At 40.6% G+C, this 26808-nt stretch overlaps 1 protein-coding gene across 3 annotated transcripts in view; it reads right to left on the bottom strand.

Annotated features, from left to right (window-relative positions):
- STK32A (serine/threonine kinase 32A) overlaps positions 1-23545 on the bottom strand; it is a 98243-nt gene extending 74698 nt beyond the window's left edge. The window contains exons 1-2 of one of the 3 annotated variants that reach the window (XM_088798693.1): positions 22937-23545; positions 18288-18425 (exon numbers count right to left, since the gene is read on the bottom strand). In XM_088798693.1, coding sequence (XP_088654819.1) covers positions 18288-18345 — 58 coding nt within the window. In that variant the 5' untranslated portion in view covers positions 18346-18425; positions 22937-23545. Of the gene's footprint in view, positions 1-18287; positions 18426-22820 lie in introns of all 3 variants that reach the window. The other 2 variants (XM_019739132.3, XM_019739131.3) reach the window with 2 other exon arrangements.
- Positions 23546-26808: the final 3263 nt, after the last annotated feature.

Below are 26808 nucleotides of genomic sequence, written 5' to 3'. Positions count from 1 at the left end.
CAATTCAACATAAAAACAGTAATTGCTTAGCTAACCACATGTCCCCCTTCTTCCCTCCAGTACAGGAAAAATAGGTACATATTATCCCCTGCCCCACCCCAGTACAGCAGAACAGACACTTAGGTGGAATAGAATAAAGGTTGCTCAGAGACATTTATCACAGAACTCAGTCTTTGTTCGCTGACAACACACATTTACTGACTGGGACTTAGCATCTCGTACGACAACAGAATAATCAACAGCTAATAATCTAACATTTATGTAAGCAATATCAGGCATTATTCTAAGCATGTTACATATGTTCTCTCAATTTGCCATGCATCCTATGATTTCAGATGAGCAGACCGCAGCCCAGAGGAATTAAGTGATTTTTCCCAAGGCCACATCGTAGGCAAGACTCTGGTGCTGCCCTCAAACACTGTTCTCTAACTGTGGCCCATTAAACACAAATAATCATGCCCAAGACAGGATACATAGCACAGAGCCGGGCAAAGTTCCTGTTTCTTCTTCTCCTCTTCTTACGCAGCCTTTCCTTTTCGTGGACCCTCTCTCACACCACTGGACCCACAAACTGTGTGTAGTCGCTGGTATCTGCCAATCATCATAGCCCATAAGCCTAGCCAGAAGCCTTGGTCTCGGAGTGGGACTATGACCCAAGCCATTCTAATCAACATACTCATGCAGGATTCTCTGACCTGGAAATGAACACTTCCCTCTCTCACACATAGCTTCCAGAACATGACAGTAGAACTGGCAACATGTAGAAAAGGCAGATCAGCAGGTGCAAGGGAAGAAGGTGACAGGTGGAATGAAGTAGAATCACAAGATAAAGGGGGAGCCCGGATGGCACTACTGTGTGTGGCTCTACGTCCATATAGCTTTCATTTTCATTACGCTGCAGGCGCTCCCAATGTCTTTCCCATATTCAACTCTTTAATTTTTAAGCAAAATTGATTCAAGTTCCAACTACTGCAAGAGCCACTGCTGTAGGGAGAAGAATAGTGTCATGGGAATGTGTAGCAGGAACAGCCAACTTTGTGCAGGGAAAGGCAGCAAAGCATCCTAGAGGAGGTGATTAAAAACTGAGAAAAGCGTTGCAAGGGGCCTGCTCTTTCTAGTCTTTCCCATAGATTTTCTTCATTTTTATCCCTGCGTTAAATTGGAGTATCAGCTAATTCCCCAGGAAATAAGATGAAAACTTACATATAAATAACTGCAATATAAAATAAGGTATGTGCATTGAGAGTTACATGAGTGGTCCTACAGTGATTCCCAAATGTGTCTGCCCATCAAAATAACACAAAACACTTTTTTTTTTTAAATGTAGTTTATGGGCTTCATATGAATCAGACGCTGGAGGCTAGATCTGGAGTTCTGTATTTTAATCAGCTCCTAGGGGAATGTCTACTAAATCTGCCTGGAACCAGTCTACAGGTCTTTATTTAGGAAACACTGCTCTATACAGTAAAAGCTGCAAGCGTTCTAAGGTGAGAGAAATCTCTTCCTTCTGTAGAAGATGAAAGATCTTCAAAGGGGGGCGGGGGGTGCAGCATTTCAGCTGGGCTTTGCAGAGTGAGTAGGAATTCAACAGGTGACCAAGCAGAGGACGACAGGGAGGACGCACTTACTGAGTGACCACAACCCTGGGGTAAAGAGACTCAATAGACACATGTTGATTGAAATCAATGATCTTCAGTGTCCCATTCCAGACATGCCCCCATCCCCATGAGTTTGAAGCAAATTAATAATGGTGTCTATAAATAACAGTGGAGGACTCTGTTGCCTGCACTGTGGAACATCTTAGGTCAGAGTTGATAATTACTTTCTATTAAGTACATATATGTACTTATCTGTTAAGTACATACATGTGTTACTGTTGTCCAGGCACTTTATATACATTATCTTACGTCACCCTGACCCAAACACCATGAGGTGGTAATATTGCTACTTTGTAGGTGACTTATAGAGGCTTCAAAAAAGTTAAATCTCCTAGGGGTGGGGCTTGGACCTGAACTGGACTCTCTGGCTCCAAGTGTCACGCTGTCAATATTACAGATGAGTTCTAGAAGTTTCGTGATACAATATGGTGGTTACGAGCGTGAAACTCTGGGTTTTGGTTTTGGCTGTACTACTTACTAGCTATGATCTTTAAAGTATTTAACCTTTCTGAGTATCAATTTCCTCCTCTGAAAAATTTTGACGATACATAGTGTCTCTTCTAAGGTTATTACGAGGACCAGGTGAAATAAGTCATAGCAAAGGTGCTTATCAAGTGTTTTTGGCAGAGAGTAAGCACTCGATGAATCTACCATTATTATTGCTGGTTTTTGTTATTGTTACGAGATGATTCACCTTAGGCTCAGCCGAGAATATCACTTCTCTTGTCTAAACGTCAGGCAAAATGATATTGGGGCTTCACAGAAGACAAATTGCTAAGACTATAACCTCCATGGATGCAGACACTGGACCCGTCCTGTTTATCACTGTACCTACATTTCCTAGAACCACATTGGACACGTAGTTGGTGTGTGGTAAACATTTGTTAGGTGCAGGAAGGAGGCAATGAAGTACCGTCACCAAAGTTGCACAGAATATGAATGTCTTTGGAGGAAAAATTTCAAAAATATTTTCCTTCATGTTGATTTCCTAGCATGCCATCATTTACAATAGGTGCCTCCTAAGAAATGTCTTACCAACAACTTACTATCCAAAGGCTTCTTAATGTGCTAGGCAATTAAGAAAGTCTCCATTGGAATGCTGGTATCGTGTTACAACTTCAGATTTCTCTGAAGACAATGGATTTACATTTTAAAAGCCTCAACAATTGACTTATTCATTTTCTGAGCTCAGAAGCTTCGAGAACTGCCATTCTCCACCCCATCAACTTCACATCACCAGCTATTCTAAGTGATGACGTGGATGAAAACCCCTAGGAACTGCAGGATAATTAACTGCAGGAGTCAGAGGGTATTTGCTTTGTTGGCACTGCATGATCTTTGAGTAGAAGTCAATGTATCACAATGCAATTTAATGTAACATTAAATTACAGTCTTCCATATATGAGTTCTAACAATTAAGTCCGCGAACTCATCCTAGAAAAAGTGCTCCATACCTCATTGCTGAATATCACTATGGTCACCTTCAAAGTACTCCCCTTGGGAAGCTATGCACCAACTCCAGCACCTAGTCCACCCTTCAAAGCAATTTTGGAACTCTTTTTCTGAAATGGCCATCAGAGCTGTCGATGTATTACACTTGATGTGCTGAATGTCATCAAAATGACTTCCTTTCAATATTTCCTTTATTTTTGGGTAAAGAAAGAAGTCATTGGGGGCCAGATCAGGTGAGTAGGGAGGGTGTTTCAATATAGTTATTTGTTTACTGGCTGAAAACTCCCTCACAGACAGTGCCGTGTGAGCTGGTGCATTGTCTGATTCAAGAGCCATGAACTGTTGGCAAAAAGTTCAGGTCGTCTCACTTTTTTCATGCAGCCTTTTCAGCACTTCCAAATAGTAAACTTGGTTAGCTGTTTGTCCAGTTGGTACAAATTCATAATGAATAATCTCTCTGACATCAAGAAAAGGTTAGCAACATCGTTGCAACAAGTTCATGAACTTAATTGTCACACCTCGTACCTCATGGGGATGAAGATGGAATCAGTGCCTCTTCTATGTCTTGTCACTTTGCCCATTTTTAAGAATGGATAGTGCATGATTTGCCAAGAAAGGGAGAAAAAGGACAGAAGAATTGAAGCTCTCATTAAAAATATAGTTCTTCTAGTGGATTTTATAGTTTTCTATTACTTAGATGAATGTTTGGTCATTGTGTCACATTCCCAAATGGCGGCTGCTACAAAGAAAGGCTCACTTACATCCTTTTAAGACAGTCACAATAGGATGGGAAAGAACCTCAAATCACTTCTCCAGGAGCCATAGCTTTTCTAGTAAGTCAAATCAACAAGTATTCATTGACCATCTGTGTACCCAGGGCTCTGCATTGGAGCTTGAGACTAAATCACCTCAGGAAACTGGGTGTGACTCACTCAGCAGTATTAGTGAGAACATGAAACCTGGATAACCAAATGTGCCTTGCCTCATTTTTATTTTATTTTGCTGTAGTGTATAGTGTATGTGTCTTTAGAATCCAGTCTTTCATCCTTTTGGAATTAGATGAATATAAATAGGTATATTGGCAAATAATTAGACAAATAAAATTGTTAATATTTTGAGTAGAAAGAGGCTCTATGGACCTTCAGAGAGGGGAGAGAGTATTGTAGCATGGAAATTTTGCCTCTTGGTTTTTAATGAACATTGAATGCTTTGATGAAATGTAAAAAATTATTTGGGTCAGACAGAATTGTACTGGAATCCTAGCTCTACTATGTAAAAGATAAATGAAATAGGGACATTTCCCTGACCTTTCTGAGCTTCAATTTCTTGTTCACAATGAGGATTACTTTTTACGTAACACTAATATGCTTTAGGTATACAAAAATGACAGAAAAGTAGACAGAAGAAAAACGAAAAACAAAATTAAGAATAACCATGATTAATATTTTGATTAATTTTTCTATCTTTTTAATGTTCTTATTTTTATCAGTTATGTATCAGTATCTACATTAATACATAGTTTAAAGAGTCAATTAGTTCTAAAATGTTTATTATAAAACACTGATATTAGTCCTAAGATCCATTTGTCTAACTTTCCAATCTCTCCCAGCCAAGAAACTAACACTCTACCTCTTTTAGGTAATACATTCAGTAGTGTGCACCATGTCTTCTAAATAGTATGATTTTGTTGTCGCTTCTTTTCAGTTTTATGCATTATTTACTGATTTTCAAAGATGGCAGGTAAGGGTTTTGCTCACTTTCTTGGTCTTTTGGTCTTACCCCTAACATACTCCCATCTTTCCAAAGTAGCTGTATCTGATATAATATTAATAGTTTCAGTTGGATCAGTATTTTCATTATTGTGAATATGGAAATGGTATGCGCTCCTGAGTAGTAAGCTATGATTAATTTCCCTTTCTCGCACAATGTTTCAGTTTCCTCGGAATTAATAATGGTCTTGTTTATACATGAGTTTATTTTTCTATATCCTTTTTCCTAATTCAATCTCATATTCTAGTTGTCTAAATTCCCTTTCAACATGTTCAAGCGCGTCCATCACATTGTCACCTTCCTGAAAATGTCAGAGCCCTGTGACCTAACCCAATCTGGGCTGTTTATCATTCTTGCTTTACAGCTTTCATCCTGGGGCTCCCCTTAACCATCATTCTGGGTGTTTCCTTCACTCCTCTTTAATGATGGATTCCCTGCTTATTGCATGCATCTTCTTTCTCTTTCTTGTTCTACTCCCTTGTTCTTGTGGAGTACGTCCTGCAACAGCTCTGTAAGAAAGATTACATGGGAGGTAAAGTTTTGAAGACTTGCATATATGACAAATGTTTTTATTTTATCTACACTCAGTTGAGAGTTTGGCTGAGTACTGAATTCCAGTTTGGAAATTATTTTCCTTCAGAATTTTGAGGCATTGCTCTTCTTAATTTCTAGCTTTTGGCATTGCTGTTAAGAAGTTTAAAGCTATTTAGGTGCCAGACCCTTTATTGCAATAGTTTTCTTCTCTGAACCTTTGCAGGATGGTATATTTGTATTGAATGTTTTGAAATGTTATGATGATATGGGCTTGTTTCATTCATCGTGTTGGGTACTGGATAGGCTGATTGAATCTGGGAACTTGTGTCCTTAAATTCTGGGCTTTCCTTTTTCCTTTAAATATGTAGTAATAGTTTCCTCCCTTTTATTTTTTCTTTCTCTATTTCTGTACCTCCTAATATTTAGAACTAGAACTCCTAGGCTGGCCCTTAATTTTTTGTATATTTACCCTTCTATCTTCTGTCTCTCTCTGTTTGCTTGTTATTCTGGGAAATTTCCTTACATTTATTTTGTAACCGTTTTTTGAATTTTTCCATTGATACTGTAATTTTTTCCCTCATGCTAATCTTTGTTCTCTAGCTGTTGTTTTCTTGGTATCCTTTTTTTTCCTACTTAAAAAAAAAAAAAAAAAATGTTACTATATCTTTCTCACATCTCTCCAATAGTTTTCTTTAAGTTTTTCGGTTGTTGTTTTTTCTATTCATTTGTTTTAGTTTCTTTCAGTCCTATTTAAAGACTTTTCCACATGTCTGAAAATCCTTAGTTGTCTGCGTGTACTTAAGTGTGGAGACCTAACCCCCTATTTGGAAGTTCTGAGCATGTGAATGGATCTTGTCAACAGTAAGCTTCACTCTAGAAAGCTATGGCAAGGATGCTGAGTTAGCAAAACTCTGATGTTGATAACTTTAGCTCTTCCTTGTTGGGTTGGTCGAAATCTTCAGACAGAACTCTATCGTTCTCTTGTCTGGAGGGTAAGGCCCCAGCAGCCAGTGTTATCATAGCCAAATGGGGAAAAGAGGGCTGGCTGAGGGCCTGAGCACTCAGTAGGCATTCATTTCCTGATTTCCCCATTTTCCACAAGGCACCCCCGGCCCTCAGTGTTTCAGGTCTTTCTGGCTAAGGAACCCTCCTCTCCAGAGGGTGAGGTGGAGATGACTAGTTTTTTTTTTTTTTCTTTTTCTTTCGAGGAAGTGGTAGAAGGGACATGACCAGTTATAATTATAAAACTTGCTTTTAAATATACATTTAAATACACATTTTTTTCAGAATAGTTGCAGTAAAGTTCATCTACCTTTATGTTAGATAACCCTCAAAATGTTAACTACAGTGACTATTGGGACCATAGTCTTCAGTGGAAACCCATGGAGGAAAGCATGCAAGCCAATTCTAGTTACCAATTAAGAACATAAGACTTAAGCAGAAATTCTTTTCAATGCTTCAATCAAGTCTTCATTTAGAACATTTTTCCTGGTATACCCTGGACAGAAAATTGAAGAAGTTATCAATGTGGCAGTGACATCAATATTTTGTAAATGTAAATGAAAGTTATCCCAGAAGGTATTATACAAATTATGTTGGACTAAAATAGGTCGAGTAAGTGATGGTGATGATGACATTGATGATGATGATGATGATGGTGGTGATGGTAAAATGAATTGTGAAAGACATGGATGAAGGTCATTGAAATTGTCTTTGAAAAAAAAAAAAAATAGGGGAAGACAAGCAAAGCTCAGGAGTAGTGATGAACTGTGTGATTAACTCCAGGGAAGAAAAGGTGTTATATATCAAATCCCCAACACTTCAGTAATAGTGGGGTCTAACGGAGCTATGCCTGTGAGTTACATCAGAAGTGAACATGAAAGTCCCCGTGAAATGACTCAGCTCTCTGAGAGCAAGATTCTGTGGTAGGCATATAATTTGATGTATTCTTATCGGAAAGCTATCCCCTGAGTTTAATTTTATAAATCCATTCTGGTTGGCCATCCTGGGAGGATATCTATAATAAATATCTGAAATACATGAGATTCATTTCATATCAAGGTGCAGAATCTCGCCCCAAGGCTATCTGATTTCAGGTCGGTGGCTTAATCTTCCTGTGCTTCAGTCCTGCGATGTTTACATTGTAGACAGATCTGATGATAAAATGCATCACGGTTGTTGGAGTCTCTGCCACCGCTCCTAACTAGAATGTTACTGGGTAGTGAGTACATCTTCACATCACTTGCTTCTAAATTGAACTCCATGACATATTCAGTATCTGGATGGGAAGGGAGGGGTGGGTGAGAGGCCAAAAGATAGTCTATGTCTGGCCATCCACCAGGCAAACTGGCAACCTGGCGCAATGATGGCCACCACCATGCCCCCTGTGGGGATGTCACGAGGGTGCTCATCCCCAGCCATCCCTGCATCAGCACCCAGACTTATGCCATAGACAGAGGGTGGGAGCGGCCAGGGTGACACCAGGAGCAACCAACTTAGACCCGTTCCTGGGGAGGCGGCAGAGTGTGAGCCCAGGCTCCAGCCTGTGAAGCATGATCCAGTGGCCATCAGGCCTCACTTACAAACACAAGTTCAAAGACAAAATTAGTAAGAACTCAGACACAGCACCTGGGGTCATTAAAGCCCAAGTGTCGGGCCCTTCTGCATGCAATGTCCTGTGTGCCTGCATTGGTCCCACATGGATGCAGCCAGCTCTGGTTCCTGGTCACATGATATGTTAGTTTCTTCCCTTTACATTGGTTGATTCCCACCAGCAGAGACTTGCTGTCATATCCCCTCTTAAAAAAAAGAAAGAAAAATTCCTCCCTTAACATTATATTCACCTTCAGCTATGGCCTCATTTCTCTGCTTCTCTTTTGACCACACTTCTTGAAAGAGTTGACTACACATGCTCTGTCGGTGTCCTCAGCTTCCACACACTGCTAACTCCCCATAGACTGGCTCATGCCTCCACAACACCACTGAGCTGCTTTTGTCACCGATATCTTCAAAGTGACCTCCACCCACAGATCGTTCTCACTTTACTCAACCATGCAGCAGCATTCAACATAAGTGACGATGCCTCGCTCTTAAAACACTCTTCTCTCTTAAACTTCAGGACAAATGTTTTCCCTTCCTCACTGGCTGTTCCTTCGCAATAACCTTAGATGAATAGCTTTCCTTTGCCTACCTTGTAAGTATTGGGGTTCCTTTTATGTTTCCACATTTGCGCCTGAGGCAGACGCATCCTTCCCCCACAGAATTAAAACGCATATCTTTACATTTCCAGCTCAGACTTTTCCACTCATCTCTGGCCACTCAATCCCAGCCTCCTGCCTCATATCACCATTTAGATGTCTCACAGTCATTTTATGCATCAAAATGAGGACTCTTGACTATGCCCAAACATGTCCCCAACCCTGCAACTCCCCCTCTTCTCCATCTCAGCACAATGTCACAGCCATCTACCTGACGACTCAAGCAAAAATCTAGGCTTGATTCTTGATTTTGTTGTGTCCCATGTACCCCACATTCAAACCATCAGTAACTTCCAATTATTTTATATTAAAAACGACTGCTGCATAACTTCTCAGCTTTCCATCTCCATTGCCACTCTGTTAGCCCAGGCACCATCATCTTTCACTTAAATGACTGTCCTAGTTAAAACAGGTCACCTTTGAGTCCCCCTCCATCCCCATTTCAGCTACTTAAATAAGTTATCTACATAGCACTTACTGAAAATTACAATTATAGATCTAGATTTCATGGATCAGAAAATCCTGTCCCTCTAAAAATACAACTAGGGGAGAAAAGGAAAACCAACATTGGGTAGCGTTTATTTTTTAATGGCCAAGGAAGGACCTTAAAAACTACGATGATGATAAAGGTAGTAATAAAAACTATGATGATTATGATAATGGTAGTAACAACAGCTAACATTTATAATTAACATTTAATAGTTAACACAGTTGCCAGGTGCCAGCCACTACACTAAACACTTTTTATGGATAAGCTCTTTTTATTCCCACAGAGACTATGCGAGGCAGATACTGTTATCAGCCCTATTACAGAAGAGAAAACGGGGGATCAGAGAGGCTAGTCACTCATCTCTTAAGTTCTCACCATGAAAAAACATTTCTGTTTCTAGAATCGTTATGTACTAAACCCGCAAGAAAGGGTGTACTCTTAGAATTAAAAAATTTTAATAGTTTTTGCCTTATGAGAAGCTTATTACAGTGTCTTCCTTTTTCTCTTTTCATTGCAGACTAAGTAAAACCTAGACATAGGTTGGCATTTGTCCACAGAGAATATCTGGGAATCACTGATTTCACCTCTCTGACACCGTGGTCCTAGTTAAGGTTGAAGGTCAGCTCTAGAGCACATCACTTATGAGCTACTGGTGAAAAATTACTTAGTTGGCTCACTGGCCCTTTGTTATCCCAAATGGCTGGCAGCAAATGATTGCCCGTAATACATGTGGGGCTTGGCAGGTCTTTTAAGAATATATTTGGAACTTCTCCAGAGAAGCAGCCTCCAAGGCCAACTGGTGGCATCATTTTGCACAGTCAGCACTTCTCTTTTATGAAACATGGTGCCCCAGGGAGTCTGGGACTTACTGACATCCATTGCTGGTGCCAAGACCAAGCAGTGGGCACCAACAGTTTCTCTTCCTGCTGCCTGGACCCCGATTCATGAATTCGCTTGGAAGTCAGAAATACACTGGCTATTTCTTTAGAACAAATTGTGATGTAGAACAGTGGGGCAGGAGGGGGGGATCAACACCCCCAATTGTTGGGTTCTTCTCAGTTGAATAAATGCCCCTAGTAGGAGATAAATTCTACCTAGTAATATTGCAAATGAATGACAGGTTGTACCCATTTAATTAAACTCAGTCTGTATGGCTATCAAATCATATATATTACAAAAATAATACATTTTATCGTCTAAAACACTAGATTGATTGGGCCAAGTATTTCCACTGGCTCACACTGATCAACCAAAACAGCATCAGTGAGGAGTTAATTTGTTAAGCATCTACAGAGAACAAATATCTGTCTCCTTGCCCAGTCTCTCAGTGAAGGCTAGAGGGTTCTGGGTGGGTCCTAGACAGGCCCCCAGTGCATGAAAATAAATGTCTGCAGGATGCTTTAAACCAGGGGTCAGCACACTATGACTCACAGGCCAAATCCAACCTGACAGCTATTTTCATATGGCTTATAAGCTAAGAATGGCTTTTATACTTTTGAAAAGTTTGGAAAGAAATAAAAATATTTTGTGACGAGTGAAAATGATGTGAAATTCAAATTTCATTGTCAATAAAATGTTACTGGCCGAGAGCCACATTTGTTGCCTCATTTTCTATGACTGCTTTCATGCTACAATGGCAGAGCTGAGTAGTTGTGACAGAGACTGTGTGTGAACATCAAAGCATAAATTATTTACTGTCTGGACCAGTACAGAAAAAGTATGCCAACCCTGCTTTAAACCATTCTCAGAAATAGGAAAAAAACATATACAGGCTACTGAAGGACAAAACAAGGTTAATGTTACTTATTTTACTGTAAAAATGCCTCCAGAAATGAAAAAAGAAATTGTTCAAAAGGAAAATATAAAGCCTGTGCCAGTCTATTTGAATGCAAAATCTATAACCATAAGTTTTGCAGTCCTTTCACCACATCAGCTGTGCTCAGTGCCCTATTTTAACAAGAATATTATTCCATCACTGGCTTTGTGTGTGTGTTTTGAAATGCTGTTACCATTAACGGTTCCATAGCAATGCACAGTTGGAATCACTGTATATTTCATAAGACCTGCATTGGTGAAATGATGGCTAACAGGGATTACTGTGACTAATTTTACCCCCGAAAGGCCATACAACAGAAGCCGGATCCCCTGAAGGCCTTCCCTCTCTTCCTCATTGAAAACAAGAGGCTTGGTGTACCAGTCACGTGGTCTGAAGTTGAAATTGGCCTACAGATTTAGTTTTTGAACCTAGGTAGTTTCCCTGAATTTCTCATATTGAGATTCACAGAATATTATGTACCACAAGGTATTAAAAAGATTTTCCACAAAAATGGTTTCATGTTGAAATAAGTTTGAAAAATACTAGAATACTGAGGTTTCAGTATTGTAGGACATTTCAGAGCCTTTAATATGAATATTATTAAAGTATTGTAAGTCTCCAAAGGCAGGATGTAAATTCTTAATTTGTTTGAGTAGATTTCTCCTAAGCGTGTACTCATAACTCACTGCTCAGGGAACATCCAAATTGGAAGCCCTCGCTCTGTCTTTGAGGTTGTTTCCTTGGCTGTCTAGTTTGTTTCTTCCTGACTCTTCCAATCCCTGGGAATGGAAGAAATAAAGCCCTCACAAGCTCAAAGTGCCTGTTCTATAAAATGTTGGATCTGAGGTTATTTGTGACAAATGCCATAACTAAATGTTAGACCATTCATTAAAGATGACTTAATTAGTTTTTTAAGAAGCCCGTTCTCACTAGAGAATTTTTCTTTTGACTTTCCCAATCATTTTAATGCAAAATAGTGAATAATATAAGCAACATTACTTAAGTTTGAGAGGGGGAAAGTCTGAAATTCATTTGCTTCCCCAATTATGTACAGATACGCAATGCATCAACATAAAAATAACAAAGGAGATTCACAAAGTCCTTCACTGCTGGAATCAATTCAGTAACCTTCCATTTCTTTTGGATTGCAAATCTGTGGCTACTTTTTTTGGCTCAACATTTTGAAGGACCCATTGCCTCTGTCACCAAAGAAGATGTAGGGAAACTGGAAACAGTCACATATCCTAGGAGACAAGTGTTGCCAAATGAAAGTAGAACATTGAGTCTTCAGCAAGTCCAAAGAATAATGCAGTAATTGAGCTCTCTCTGCAAACTCAGGGAATGGATGAACTCTCTGTGGCATCTTTTCAGCCTAAGGCCAATTTTCTTAGGTACAGTATTCTAGAAGAAAGTTGTCTGTTGGTTGAACTAAACCAACTGTATCACCTCTAGTTTTTTGTATGTGCTTAGAAACATACAGCTCATAATGACAGCAAGACCTTCTTCTGTTGCCTAGACCCCGAATTATAAACAAGTCCTCTTTCTTGTGTTATTAAATCTTTTCTAAATTAGTCTGAAAACCTTTATATCTGGACTTTATAAAAAAAATAAAACAAGCCAAACAAAAAAAAACGCAAACCAAACAACAAAACCATTGCATTCAGATAGAGGAAATAAAACATTAAAGGAAAGAGATATTATATAAACATTTAAAACAAGTATCATTTGCACTCCTTTTCTTTCAGAAAACTTAAAATGTCTCTGTATCATTGACTGTTTCTCAGAATATCCATATGGTAATTAGTTATAAGGGGCAATTGTCACTGTCTGTTGATCCAATGGTATTAGTTAAATAGCTTTGGGTGTAAATCAGAAAAGGTTTCTAAAAAAGAAAAAGTAAAGTTTATTGATTGTTAGCCCATTGAATTCTTGAGTTTGCCTTAAATGAAAATACAGTCACCCCGAGGGGAGGTGGGGCGGATAAAAGGAAGCCACATGAGACTGTTTTTGTGCCGTCAATCACATGGCTGTTTTGTAGAGGGCTTTTATATAGGTTTTCACAGAATCCATAAAATCCACTATTCTTTTAATACAATTCCATTGATAGAACTGTGATTAGGTTACACTCACTGTGATATCTATAGAGGTGCATTTAATCAATTTTGTTTCTTTCAGAAGTTGAAGTAATTCAGAGTTTATGCTAAGAGACTCATCATTAGCATTAATTGGGCGGTTATTTTATGTGAGACACCTTGCTAAGTGTTTTACTTGTTTTATTTAATCCTCACAATGACCCAAAGAAGTATATCCAATGATTACTTGCATTTTACATATTGAGAAACTGAGGCGGTTCAATAACTTGCACAATAGAAGTTTGGTTTTTTGTTTGGTTTGGTTTTTTGGTTTCCCCCATCCCCCAAATGAATTCACTAGTAATTATTTAGGCGTGGGGACTTTTTTCATGGCATTCCAAGTCCCTCTAGAACACTTGATAATTAGTCAAGTTAACTTGAGTGTTTTATGATGGTTGATTAAGCTATGTCCCCTTTGATTTTTCTCATAAAAACACACAGATTGCTAGTCTGTGGCACTGCTGAGATTTGAACCTGTGTATGTTTTCCAATAGCAGAGCCCATGGTTTTAGCCCATTATGCTAGGTGGTTTCCCATTACTAAAACGCTACACATAATTAGGTGGAACACAGTCTGGAAGTTCCTAAAAAAAAATATAAAGAATTACCACATGATCCAGCAATTCCACTTGTAAGTATATATACCTAAAATAATTAAAAACAACGACTCAGATATTTGTTCACCAGTGTTCATAGCAGTGTTATTCACAATAGTCAAATGTGGAAACCATCAAATGTTCATGAATGAATGAAAGATAAACAAAATGTGGTATGTACAAAAGATGGAATATTATTCTGCCTTAAAAAGGAATTAAATTCTGATACATGCTATTGTATGAATGAACCTTGAAAATATTATGCTAAGTGAAATAAGCCAGACACAAAAGGATGGATATTACATGATTCCACTTATATCAGGTACCTAGAATAGTCAAATTCATAGAGACAAAAAGTAGAGTGGTGGTTGCCATGGCCTTGGGGGAAGATGGAATAGGGCATTGTTATTTAATGAGACAAAGATTTAGTTTGGGAAGATGAAAATGTTCTAGATGTTGTCCAAAACTGTGAATATCGTTAATGCCACTAAACTGTATACTTAAGAATGGTTAAAATGTTACATTTTGTTACATACCGGGGGTGTCAAAAAATGTATATACATGACTTGTATTCATCCTTTGTTATCGGTATATATTGGGTATTACAATTTTAATACAGTTTTTTCCTTTCTTAAAATGTGTATACATTTTTTGGTACCCTCTGTATACTTTACCACAATAATAAAAAGTAATTAGGACTTAGGTTTGCACTAAAATGTGAAGGCTAGAGCCACAAAACAAAACAATAGTATAATTTGAGATGTACTTTGTAAAAGTTGACTTAATGTTAATCACATAAGTAAACCTTACTGTGTTCAGCAACACTATAAATATTATACTTTATTTTCACTAAATAAAGAGCAACATAAGTAACAAAGAGAATAATTCTTTCAATATCAGTATCAGGACAACATGAAATACAAAGTGTCAGGATGAATTCTAGCAAGAGCAGCTTATCTCAAGGGATATCCAATAACATCTCATTCCTTAATTGCTTTCAAAGTAAACCAAAACACTTTTCCATGAGCAAAAAATCTTGAAATAGTACTTGGGAAAATTGGTTTTAATTTTATTCTCAAATCAATATTTTGGGAATAGTAAACAGTTTGAAGGAAATATTAAATACCTTTTCATCACATATTGGGATTCTTTTCAGCAATATTTTTAAAGCAATCAAATTGGCTCATTTTAGTGCCCTAGATTCTGGCCTGATTTGATTATTTATACTAAAATATGAAGATGAAGATGATATAAGCCTTAATGTTCTTTGATTAGTCAGTGCTTTTTCTTTCTTTGTTTTGTTTTGTTTCTTAGTCAGAAGCTTCACAGCAATCAATCAAAATTTTATCTTGTACTCAATCTTGAATTAGCAAAGGAGCCAAATCAACATTATAGAATTTACTGATTAAACAATTAAATATGGTCCCTTTTCATTATATACAAACTGGTACTTATCAGAATGTTACGATATGATATAGGCAGCTATTCATTCCCAATTTTGTCATTGTTTGAATTTTGAACTTGCTTCTTCCTGTGCTTGAGCCATTCTTCTCATGTCATTGCATGAGTGGCTTCTCATCTTTCAGGTGTCACCTCAGATGTCAGCTTCTCAGAGAGGCCAACGCTGACCGTACCCTATCTAACATGGTCTCTGCCATCACCCTGTCACTCAGAGTCATTTCCTTGGTGGCACTTGAACACTTGCTGAAGTTAATCTGGATTTGCTTGCTTGTCTGTTGTTTGCCTTCCACCAGGCGGACAGGAGCTCTGTAAAGGCCGTCTTGTTTCCTCCTCCATTTCCTATGTCTAGCAGAGCAGGCTCATAGTAGGTAGATTTGCTTTCCTGCTTCTGCCTTACAACTGTGGGTATAAACGGACTCAGAGCCTTGCCCCTGGGAAGCACTGCTCTGCTCGGCTCTTCTCTTTATGGGTACTGCACTGGGCGCATCTCACTGGGCTGAGGGGCTGCCTTAAGGAAGATGGAGACATTTCTGTGTTTTCCCATTAGAATGCTACCCTAATCCCTTGAAATGACACATTCTTAGCAAATCACAGGCCTGAGGCTGGCCTCACTTTCCTACTCTCTTTTCTGAGGACCAGTCTTATGCAAGCATCAGCTCTGAATCCATACGGAGTATAGTGAACCAACCAAATGAAATCCAAGCCTACTGTCTTCCCATTTTAGAGATGAAAAAAATCAAGTAACATCAGCAGTATCTAGATCCTTGCCTTTATTACTTGATAAAGCAAAGTGAGGCAACAGAAATAAGAGTGGAAAAAAAAAGTTTTCTTAAGACCATTTCTAACTATGATTTCAGGGTGTTCCTATGCAGTATTTTGTAGAGGAAGTAAGGGTGTGCCTCCAAATGAACAGTAAGTAGCTGGGAACAAGGCGTCCTGATCAGTCAGATATTTTGTTTTTGAAAGGCTCCATCCGGACTCCAAAACTAAGGTAGTAGCAGGCTTCTAGTTGCCCTGCAGCCATGGCAAACAACAAATTCTCCCGTTCTTTTGGAATAAAGCAGAACTCCTTATTTTTAGAAGGTTCCTAGCTACACAAGGTAACAACATACCAAATTTCCCAGTCTTCCTTGTAAGTAGGTATGTGCATATAAGTAACAAGCTACACAACAGCCAGATCATAGGCTTAAACGGAGTGGTCACAGCTTCCCCTCTCCTCCTCTCCCCCGTCTCACTGGCTGTAATTTGGAAGTGGTGGTGAGTCATCCTAAGGCAGAAGGGTGAGAGTAACACTCAAGGGATGAAAAGGGAAGGAAAGAAGCCAGCTTGTCACAGCCAGAGTTCCTAACCCTTTGGAGCCACCTATGATATGGGTTACTGACGCCTACATTGTTACACGAGAAAGAAAAATGTGAGACAAAAAACAAGTCCATCTTGTGTAAGCCACTGTTACTTGTAGTTTCTGTTCCAGCAGTCCAACTTACATTTTTTTTTAAGGGGAACAGGACTTTATTGGGGAACAGTGTGTACTTCCAGGATTTTTTCCAAGTCAAGTTCTTCTTGTCCTTTCAGTCTTAGTTGTGGAGAGTGCAGCTCAGCTCCAGGTCCAGTTGCCGTTGCTAGTTGCAGGGCGCACAGCCCACCATCCCTTGCAGGAGTCAAACTGGCAACCTTATGGTTGAGAGGACGCACTCCAACCAACCGAGCCATCCGGGAGCTCAGCCGCAGCTCAGCTCAAGGTGCTGTGTTCAATCTTAGTTGCAGGGGGCGCTGCCCACCCTCCCTTGTGGGAGTCGAGGAATTGAACTGGCAACCTTGTGGTTGAGAGCCCACTGGCCCATGTGGGTATTGAACCTGCAGCCTTCGGCGTTAGGAGCACGGAGCTCCAACCGCCTGAGCCACCGCCACCCCCCCAACTTACATTTAACACAAACAACTTTCCTTGATGATTTAGATGCTGTTTCATCATTTTTTCAAAATGGCTTTAGGATCTCAAAATTACAAACTTTTTGAGTTAAAAAACTTCAAAGTTAGCCTATCATAGCCTCACTTTATTCATGAGGAAATTCAAGATAGAGGGAATCAATAAGCTTCTCAAGCCTCACAGGTCGCTGATACCGTGTGTCTCTGAAAATAAGACCGGGTCTTATATTAAGCTTTGCTGTAAAACACACATTAGGGCTTATGTTCAGGGGATGTCATCCTGAAAAATCATGCTAGGGCTTATTTTCCAGTTAGGTCTTATTTTCAGGGAAACACAGTAGTAGGAGTGGTGCTCAAATCTCCTGAATTTCGGCTCATTGTTCTTTTCTGTTGTGGTCCAATTAGCAGAATTCCCTGGAAATGACTCTGGGGACTCTTCCTGGGAGGCCTGGGCAATTTACTAGCTGGGACCTGGGGCCTTTTCCCCCCCAGACTACCTATAAACAGCTGCTACCCTGCATAGACTGCCAAAGCTGCTCAGACTTCCACAATAGGAAGGAAGAGGGACTAGGGTAGGTCTGTGCCTGGTTCCGGCATGCCTCACTGTAGGATGACAGGAGAATCAGGATCCATGCCCTTACTTCTTTTCTTGCTGCGCCTGGCCTTGAAAGTTTCTCTTCTCTCCAACAACACTGAGTCTTCTTCCTATGACCCAGCAGTGTGCAGTTTGTCCAGGACCCTGGATCACAGCAGTTAGACGCTCAGAGGGCACCTACTTGCATGAGTTCGTTCTATAATCCTATACATGGTCATTTGCATGCAGTTTGTTAATAGAAGACATTTTCTGTAATAACTAGCAACAGGGATAACTTCACTGTCAAAGGAACAGCACACAGAACAAACAAACCATTTAATGTTAAGATCTAACCTCCTAATGCCCAATCACAGCTCCCTCTGGACAAAGGGCATTAGTGCAATTATGGTTAAGAAAGCTACCCAAGGTCGCATGGAAAGCAGAAGGTCAAATCCAGCTACTAGCACACAAGGTCCTCGGGCTTACCCTTGCAGTTTTACCTTTTTTTTTTTTTTTTTTTTAAAAAAAAAAGGTCTTCCATTGCAATATACTTATGAAACTAAATGCTTATATTTGAATTCTGCAAAATTCTACATTTTACACACAACTATCACACACTTCTTACCATCTTCATTTTCATCAAACACTGGGGGTTTGCTTGAAGTGTTGGCTCCCATGGTCATCTGCTGAGACTCGGATCCTCCAGTTACATAATCCTGGCAGAAATAGTCATTTTCGCTCAAAAGAGGTCTGGAAGCCTTAGCTAGAAATCAAGGAGAGAAAAAGAAATGGTAGTCTTACAATACCTTACAAATGGCGCACTCTAGCTACCCTGAGTACAGACTGTGGCCAAAATGTCAATTTGTTCCACTGCAGTGGAACTTTTGGTGCTTGAAAATGATAATTTCAGAAATAACAGAGACCATGCATCTGGGAGAACCTACTCCATGGCCTCATCAATAGTGGACTAGACCGACAAAGAAGGAGAAAAGCAAAATATTTTTCTAAATATGAAGACAAGTTTAAAATGAGGTCGGCAATGCTTTAACAACTATAAATTAAAAATGATATTTTATTGTGACTCTCCATATTTTTGAGAAAATACGTATGTTGATTTTAAACTTTTTTTTTTTGGATGTGTGATTGACAGCTTTAAGGGTTTGTTTGTTTTTTGTTTTTTTTTATATAAAAATATATTCCCTATGTCTTTTCTCCTTCCTTGGAAGATACTAAAGTATAAAAGAAACAAAGTCTGAGTTTGGGCTTTGCCCCCCCAGCAAGTTGCTAAACTTCACTAAACCTTTCTTTTTTCTTTCCCCTGAATTTGAAGATGATAATTGGCCTTACCACAAAGGCAAATTAAATGTTATTAGTATTTAATGAGACCACATGTACAGTATTTGCACCGCATAAATGCTCAATAATTGTTAGCGACTCTGAAGCTCAAATTAAATGATGTGTCTGAAAGAAAAGTACATGTATAGATTTTTTTCATTTTTAAACATACCCGTAAAGAATTTTACTTTCCCTGAAATTGGTAAGGAGAGGCACATCTAGAGTTCTGGCTCTAAAACTGATGTTGATAATAGCTTTGGGCCAGTTATTTAACGTGTCTCCTCTAAAATGGGGGAAACAACAATGCTTTCCTCAGGAATCCCAAGCTGAGATGCTAACAGGAGCCAGGCAGAAATGCAAACGAGTGAGTGGCCCAACCAGGTGGAAGACATTAGTGCCCGGTGGGGACACTGGTGTTCTGGAGAATCCAGGTTCTATCTAGAAGACATCACTGCTCTCAAATCTAAGACATTGTTGTCAAGTGGAAATATGGGCCCAGCGGCCAAATTTTTAGATCTACTGAAAATGGGTAAATAACCAGATTTTATACAAAATATTTAAAAATTAGTTCTAGCTATATGGCCTGAGCTAATCTCCTGCTGTTGTGTGGGGTGGCCTGTGGGGTCTCTGCTCCCGCTCCCCATATAACAACGCAGGACATGGTGAGGCCAAAAAGGAACACCCACGGAGCCATAGATAGGGGAGTCATACCACTATACTCTCGCTGGCGGCTGGGTTGGAGACACAGGAAGCAGGAGCCATACTGTCTGCAACCTGCTGTCTACTTCTCTGCAATCTGCATCCCGCACTCCGATGTGCTAGCTGCAATCTACGCTTGCCAACCACCATCTTCTTGCTAGCCCCCATTTTGCTGCTAGCGTAGCCACAGCAGTTATATTAGTGGCCAATGGCTCACTGGTTACAGCTGACGGACGGCCAACTAGCCAACTAGATAGTAGATGGCTATCTACTACCCGAGCCAGCACCTTTCCACATGAGGCCAAGAGCCTGGAAACTGCTCTCTGGGGCTCTGTCCCCACACCTGCCTAGGACAAATACCGCTCATGGATATAGTTAAAGAGACAATGTATGGAAGGCAACCAACACAATGCCTGTGACATAATGTGCAAAGAATAAATGTTAGCTACTGCCATTTTTAATAGTAGCAGTATTTCCTTATCATGTCATATATATATATATATATATATATATATATATATATATATATATAATATTTTTTATTTTATTTTAAATTTGACACCTGTTGACTGAGTTCCTCTTGGACTTTTTTTCACATGAAGGAAATACAAATTGGAGGCATCCTTGAAGAAAGTGCCCCAAGGGAACCTGGCCTGGATGTTATTGAAAAAGAACTTGAGAAGCCCCTAAACAAGCCTAAAAGCAAAGCTTAGTGTCCAGTCAGGAAAATGTAAGTAAAGCCTTCATTTGGAAGGCGGACTCATTAAGGAAATGCTGCTTTTCATACTAAAAGCCAACAGCTGGCCAACTGCCTTATGAACTTTAAAAAGAATCATTAAATGGAGAGCAAAGAAAGAGTTAGCAATTAGGAAGCAACCAATTAAATGGTGTGGGAGAGGGGTGGGGTGGGAGCAGGTGGTAACAGGTGGTTAGAGGAAGCCCCGAGGGACAATTGAGATCAGGAACACAGAACTCTCAATTGTCTCTCCAGGCTAAAAAAAAAAAAAAAAAAAGCAAAGGGCTTTTAATTCCAGCAGGAAAGAGGGTAGGAAGAAGCAAGTGGGATGCTTTAGTGTTTCACTGTGGGTTAGGGAGAAGCAAATGGGCTGCTCTGTGTATTCTGTTACTGCGTTCGGAGTCCAGAATAAGTGGGGACTAGTGTAAGGGCTCAACCAGAAATGACATTAGAGGGTATTGGTCCTAAAGAGAACATTGATTTTAAAAAAAGAGAGAGAGAACATTGATTTTTAAGGAATTGTGATTGCTAACACAGCGGACTGGGGGCTGCATTCTCTTTCATTTTGTATATCAAGCCCCGGTACACATAGTTTTCACACCATACCCCCATCCTGTCATATACATATATACATATATACATATATGTATATATGTATTTTTTCTTTCACACCTCAGGCTTCTCTCAAGTAGCCCATCTTCTTGCAACATAAAATGTACCAACCATTGACCTTGCAAGTTGTCAAATCAGAAAGAGAAGGAGAGAAGAAGAATACCACAATTTGCCACATTTCAGAATTTCATTCTGGTGTACAATTTGATGTGCCAAAGATCCAGTGATTTTTTTTTTTTTTTCAGCAGAAACAATCTGTGGAAACAGGTAACTGCTTTTGTGTGTGTTTGGGGGAGAGGAAGGTGAATGGAATTACTGGGTTAGGTAGCTTCTCCACTGCACTTAAACCCAATCCAGTTTAGGATGGTATTTCTCTTCTTCTTCCCATGTGGATAACCAAATTAGACAACTTCCCCTCATATCCCGAAAGAAATCAACCTTTCTCTGCTCGGAAGATGGAGACACATCTTTTCCATTCTGCTGAATAGGGCCCAGAAGAGCCAGAGGACTCACCTCTTCCAAATCCCACACCCTTCCTGACCTCCTGGTACTAAGTCTGCAGTGTCACATAAGCATCATTTCAAGATGTCAAGAGGACTGTCACCACCCATGGAAATGAGCATACTAAACATAGAAAATATAAGAGAAAGGACAACGTGTCTCACAGAAACACAGGGAATTTTCCGATTCTCCCTTGACCTTGTCAGTTACCAGATTATCAACCGCAGACTCCTCTAATGCCAATACTTGGCCTTTGGCCTATGCTTTTGGGGGCTGTCAACATGTAAGCTTTTCTAAGCACCTAAGGCTCCCTAGGTCAGGAGGCTGCATCTTCAGGAATCCAAGAACCTAAGTTGTGATGCAAGAAAGTTGCAACTTCTGACAAAACGGTTTCCATTTCATTGCCCCAGCGTGTGTACAGGCATAACTTATTTTGTTTGCATTTGTAAAACAGAACTTCTTAAACTGAGAAGTATTTAGAATCATGGGGAAGAAAGAAAATGGGGAAAACACCAAAGTTAACACCACTCTCGTATTGTTTATATTTCGTCATCTTTGCTTCATCATTTTTACATATTCAATATTATAAGTAAACATTTCCACCTTAACCTTCATTTCAAATTCATTCCCTTTTCATACTTCCCAAAGACAGTCACAGTCATGAAGCTGGGATATATTTTACAGTCAGCTACTTTCTACGGTTCTACAGCACGATGTGTTTTAAAGTAAGTCACCTAAATGAGGTAGTACATTTTGCATCTTACTGTGATCATGTACTATTATACTTCTGCAATCAAGGCATGCTGATCTCTACAGCTCTGATTTCTGTTTTTTAAGTGCTGCATAGCAGTCCATTGTGTGACTACACCACATTTTATTTACCTGTAAAAAAAATATTCAAATCCTTCAGCTTTTGCGCGGGGGTGGGGGGGTGGGGGGGATTCTTGTTGAGATGAAGCCAACCATCAAGGACAATTTTTGCTTGTTTAGAAGCTGGATAAGAAACAAGCAGAAACACCTCCAGCACTTATCACCACCCAGCAAATATTAATTGAAGTTTGTGTGTGTCTGGACCTGAGTTAGTGGGAAGCTAGGGGCTGTGGTGGGGTACAGTATAGCTGGTAAGCTAGGATTGGCCCCAGCCGTATCGGTTGTGCTGAGTTATCTTGAGCGGCTGCCTTTGTTTTTTCTTCCCTTTTAACTTCCTAGCTTCCCAACAGCGCCCTTAGTATACTAGTTTATTTGAAGGAAAAAAACATCGAGGCCACCACTCACCTAGATCTTAGTTCTTTCTCCACGCCTTACAAGAAGCTCCGACTGCTTCCACCTGGGCAGAAGGGGCTAACGGAGGAACTCCCAGAAACGTGGAGAGAGCAAGAAAAGGCACCTACCTTCCCGGGCGCAGGGGCGGCGGCGAGCGCCGGGCTGGGCTGAGCGGGCACCTGCGGCTGCCGAGGTCCAAGCGCCGTCTGACCTCGCAGCTCCTCCTGGAGGGGCGGCTCCCGGGCTGGGGTGGAGCGTGGGGGACAGCTCGCTGGCGTCGGGCCCTCCTCAGAAACGGTGGGCAGTCGCCTGGGGTCGTGTTGTCGCCTGGGGAAGTGCTACGCGGGAGGACAGCGCTGCGGGCGCGGCTTGGAGCCGGCGGCGGAGATCCCGCGGGGCGCTGGCACTGTCCGGAGCCGCCGGAAGGCAAAACGCGCCCCAACTTGCCGGACTGAGGCCCAGTTCCCCTGAAGTGACCCCTTTCCCCCCCACCCCCAAGATATTCAGGCGGCACCACCGAGGATGATGGATATATGGGAGTGGCGGGTAGGAACCTGCAGAACTGAGAAGGGGAAAGGCAAGATTTCCTGTAAGGGTATTGCGGGAGATCACAGAGAAGGTTGGGGATTGTGTAAGTCCGGACGAGAAGGATCTTTTAACCACTATGTTCTAGCGGATATCCTCATTTTACTGCTGGGGAAATGGAGGCACAGACAAGGAAAATACTTGCCCAGCGTAATGTAACAATGGAGAGACCCCTTTTATATACCCAGGTCTCCTGGTTCCCAGCCCCCATTACCCCCCTCCAACCCCCGCCCCGCGCGTCTTATGCACATCTTCTGCGTGTGGCGGTGGCGGCAGGGGACGGTTCAGAGATGAAGGCTCGCTCAGTGGAAGTTTCTATGTGCTCTCCCATGGCACCTCCCTGTGCTTCCCCTTTGTAATAACCAACACGATTGAAATAACTTCTTAACTATTTTCCTTCTAACGGGAGTCACACACACTTAAGCCACTGGGGAGGGAGCACATAGGTGGCAGCCGTGCGGGTGGGGTGGGGACAGCTTCTCTTCGTCTCCAGCATGGCCCTGCCATGTGGAAATGCCAGCTCAGTGTTGCCAGATACTCAGATTTTAAAAAGAAAAGCTGGAAATGAGAACGTCTGTGTGAAATCTCCCCTTATTTTTAAACATTGGCACGTTTTTTCAAAAATGCAAAAAACTGTGTTGGTCGGGCAAGACGCATCTGTGGCTGAAATGCCGTTTTCAGGCTCCCAGTTTTTGATCTATCTAGATGTAAAGTGCCACAGAGTGCAGGAACCATACTGGCTTTGTTAATCATTTTTGCTGTCAGCGCCTGGAATGGTGTCTGATGCATCTTAAATATCTGCTGAAACTGTTGAAGACATCTGTGGCCACCTTACGGTCAAGAGCCTTACGGTCAAGAGCCCATAATTTACTCATTAAACAAGTATTTCAAAGTAATCCTCTTGTTATATCATGACCTAGCCCCTTTCCTCTTCTTTTTTCTATCTCAACCTTGGGCGACATTCTATGCAAGTACTTTACAATAGAAAATAACCATGAACTCCAACTAACCTACTCTCTCATTTTGCATTTAGAGTCCTGAGGAAGGGATTTGCTCAAAGCCACACAATGAGTTGGTGGCAGAACTCACTAGCAACTGATGTTATATTGCCAACTCCTGTCTGAGAGAGGACCAGGTGATACAAATGAACATTTAACATGTTACTTGGGTCAAGTTCCAAAAGAGAGGGCAACCAAGTTCAGAAAAAAAAAAAAAAATTTTAAGGAATTTATTTTGAGGAGAAGGTATTCTCTTTAAGGCAAAAATCAGGCTGGCTGAATATACATTGATTTTTGTGTAACATCTGGTAGTTTACAAAACACTCTGATTATCTTCATGGCATTGGAGATGCCCCCCCAATTTGTTGGACCCACGTTATGTCCCACCTCCCCCAGGATATAATGATATCCAGTTTATCACTGAGAAACCTGAAATGACGAACTGGGCTGAGAGCTGTACTGAAGCCTCTGGAATTCTCTTCATTTTAGTCTCCTGGTTAGTATAAAGGGCTTTGGAGTCAGGCAGTCTTCCATCCAAATGCCTGCTCCATCATCTCTGAGATGTCAGCCAAATCACTTAAAGGCTCTGAGCATCAGTTTCTAACTTCAGTAAAGGGGATAACAGACATTCCGATCAGCTATAATTAATGGCAGATTAGATGAGATAATGTATACAATAATGCACTTAGTATGCTGCTAGGCAGCACAGAGCAAATACTTCGAAACTGTCAACTGTTAAGGTTGTCTTATTAACTGGCAGGTTACCAGGTCCTGCACCAATACTTCTCATCTGTTCTATAAATCTTTCTTCTGTCAGGATGGCTGGTTAACTCAGTTGGTTATAGAGTGCGGTGCTGGTAGCACCAAGTTTGACGGTTCGATCCCCACATGGGCCATGTGAGCGGCACTCTCCTTTAAAAAAAAAGAAAAAAGCTTTCTTCTGTTGGTATAGTCACTTTTGCTTAAAATAAAACCACTAATCAGTCCTAATGTATTTAGTCATGTAAAGGCTTGGCATACCATAGGTTTTATGGGAAAACAGTGATTCTTATTACTGTGTCCTATGCAGTCTTTGAAAGGCAGACTTGTTTTAAAGAGTTGATTGTGTTTTAATCATTGATTTATTCAGTTGCTCATACTTCTCTAGTCAGTGTTCCATAACTCTAGGAGAAACTCTGAGGAAACTGCCACAAAGAAGCTACCTGGGAGACTAACCAGGCTAGATATTTATGACAATCTCTGGAGCCCCCCAATGGAGAAGAGAAGGAAATGAAAAATAACCCAGTGAGGAACTCTCATCCAGATAGATATCTAGACTATTGTTTTGTTTTAAACCATGGCTTATAACATAAACAATACCACACCAATCTCACCGTGCCCATTTGTGGCTTGAAGTTATGCGCTGGGTTCTGCTGCATTTAGAATGAAGTGGCACTGTCGACTCCGGCTGACAAGGCCTTATGCTGTTCCTCTGCTCCAGCCACACTGGCTTTCTGCTCTTTGCAGGTCATACTGACCTTGTCCCTACCCCAGGACATTTGAATGGCTCCTCTTTATGCATGGATGTGGGTCTGGACTCATTCAGCAGTCAGCTCACATTTCTCCAGCTCAGAGAGACTTCCCCTCAACTTCTTACCTGAAGTTCTTTCCCTACCACTTTCTCCATTCTCCACTGCACTCTCATGTCTTTCATCTTATCACTTATCATGAACTATACCTAATTTGTTTGCGTCACTTCTTTGCTATGTTTCCCACCACTGAATGCAGACTTCGTGAGGGCAGGAATGATCTCTATATACCCAGTGCTGAACCAGCGTTTGGTCCATAGAAAGTGTTTAATTAGATAAATAAATGTTTGCTGTTTCCATCATTATTTTCATTTCTTAGTCCAGGGGGAAAATACAGAGAAGACATATTACACCTCAAAGCAGTAACCATTCCCATGACATAAATGAACCTTTATTGGGCTATGTTTTAAGTGGGGGGAAGATAAGTAAGAAATGATCATTGGACATGAGGATTTTGTGGTTTGGGTAAAAACAGTAATTACAACTTCAGATTGGTTATGCCCAAGTAGGAGTTCCTGGGAAGCACTGGCTGAATCAGTTAGCTCTACTGGAAGGAGCTAGAAGCTTTAGTGTCTTGAAAGATGAATAGAGGGTCGCTGGACAGAGAGCAGGGCCTTCCAGATCTTGGGACTGGAGGCATACAGAAGCACAATATTTTGGGAAAAATATAAAATGTTTAGTGTGACTAGAGTATAAAGAGTATAGTGGGAGTGAGAGAAGATGGGGGAAAGATCTGAAGAACCAAATATACTATGAAAAACAGCTTGAAGTTCAATCATAGCAGCAATGGGAGGCCCTCAGATGTGTAAAGCAGGAAAATGGACCTCATTAGAGTTGAGTTTTAGTAAG

The sequence above is a fragment of the Rhinolophus sinicus genome, chromosome 5 (genome assembly GCF_057876585.1).
Source record: "Rhinolophus sinicus isolate RSI-liver-muscle chromosome 5, RSI-T2T, whole genome shotgun sequence".
NCBI lineage: Eukaryota > Metazoa > Chordata > Mammalia > Chiroptera > Rhinolophidae > Rhinolophus > Rhinolophus sinicus.
Note: the sequence above shows the minus strand (reverse complement) of the source record. Positions and strands in the feature narration are given on the sequence as shown.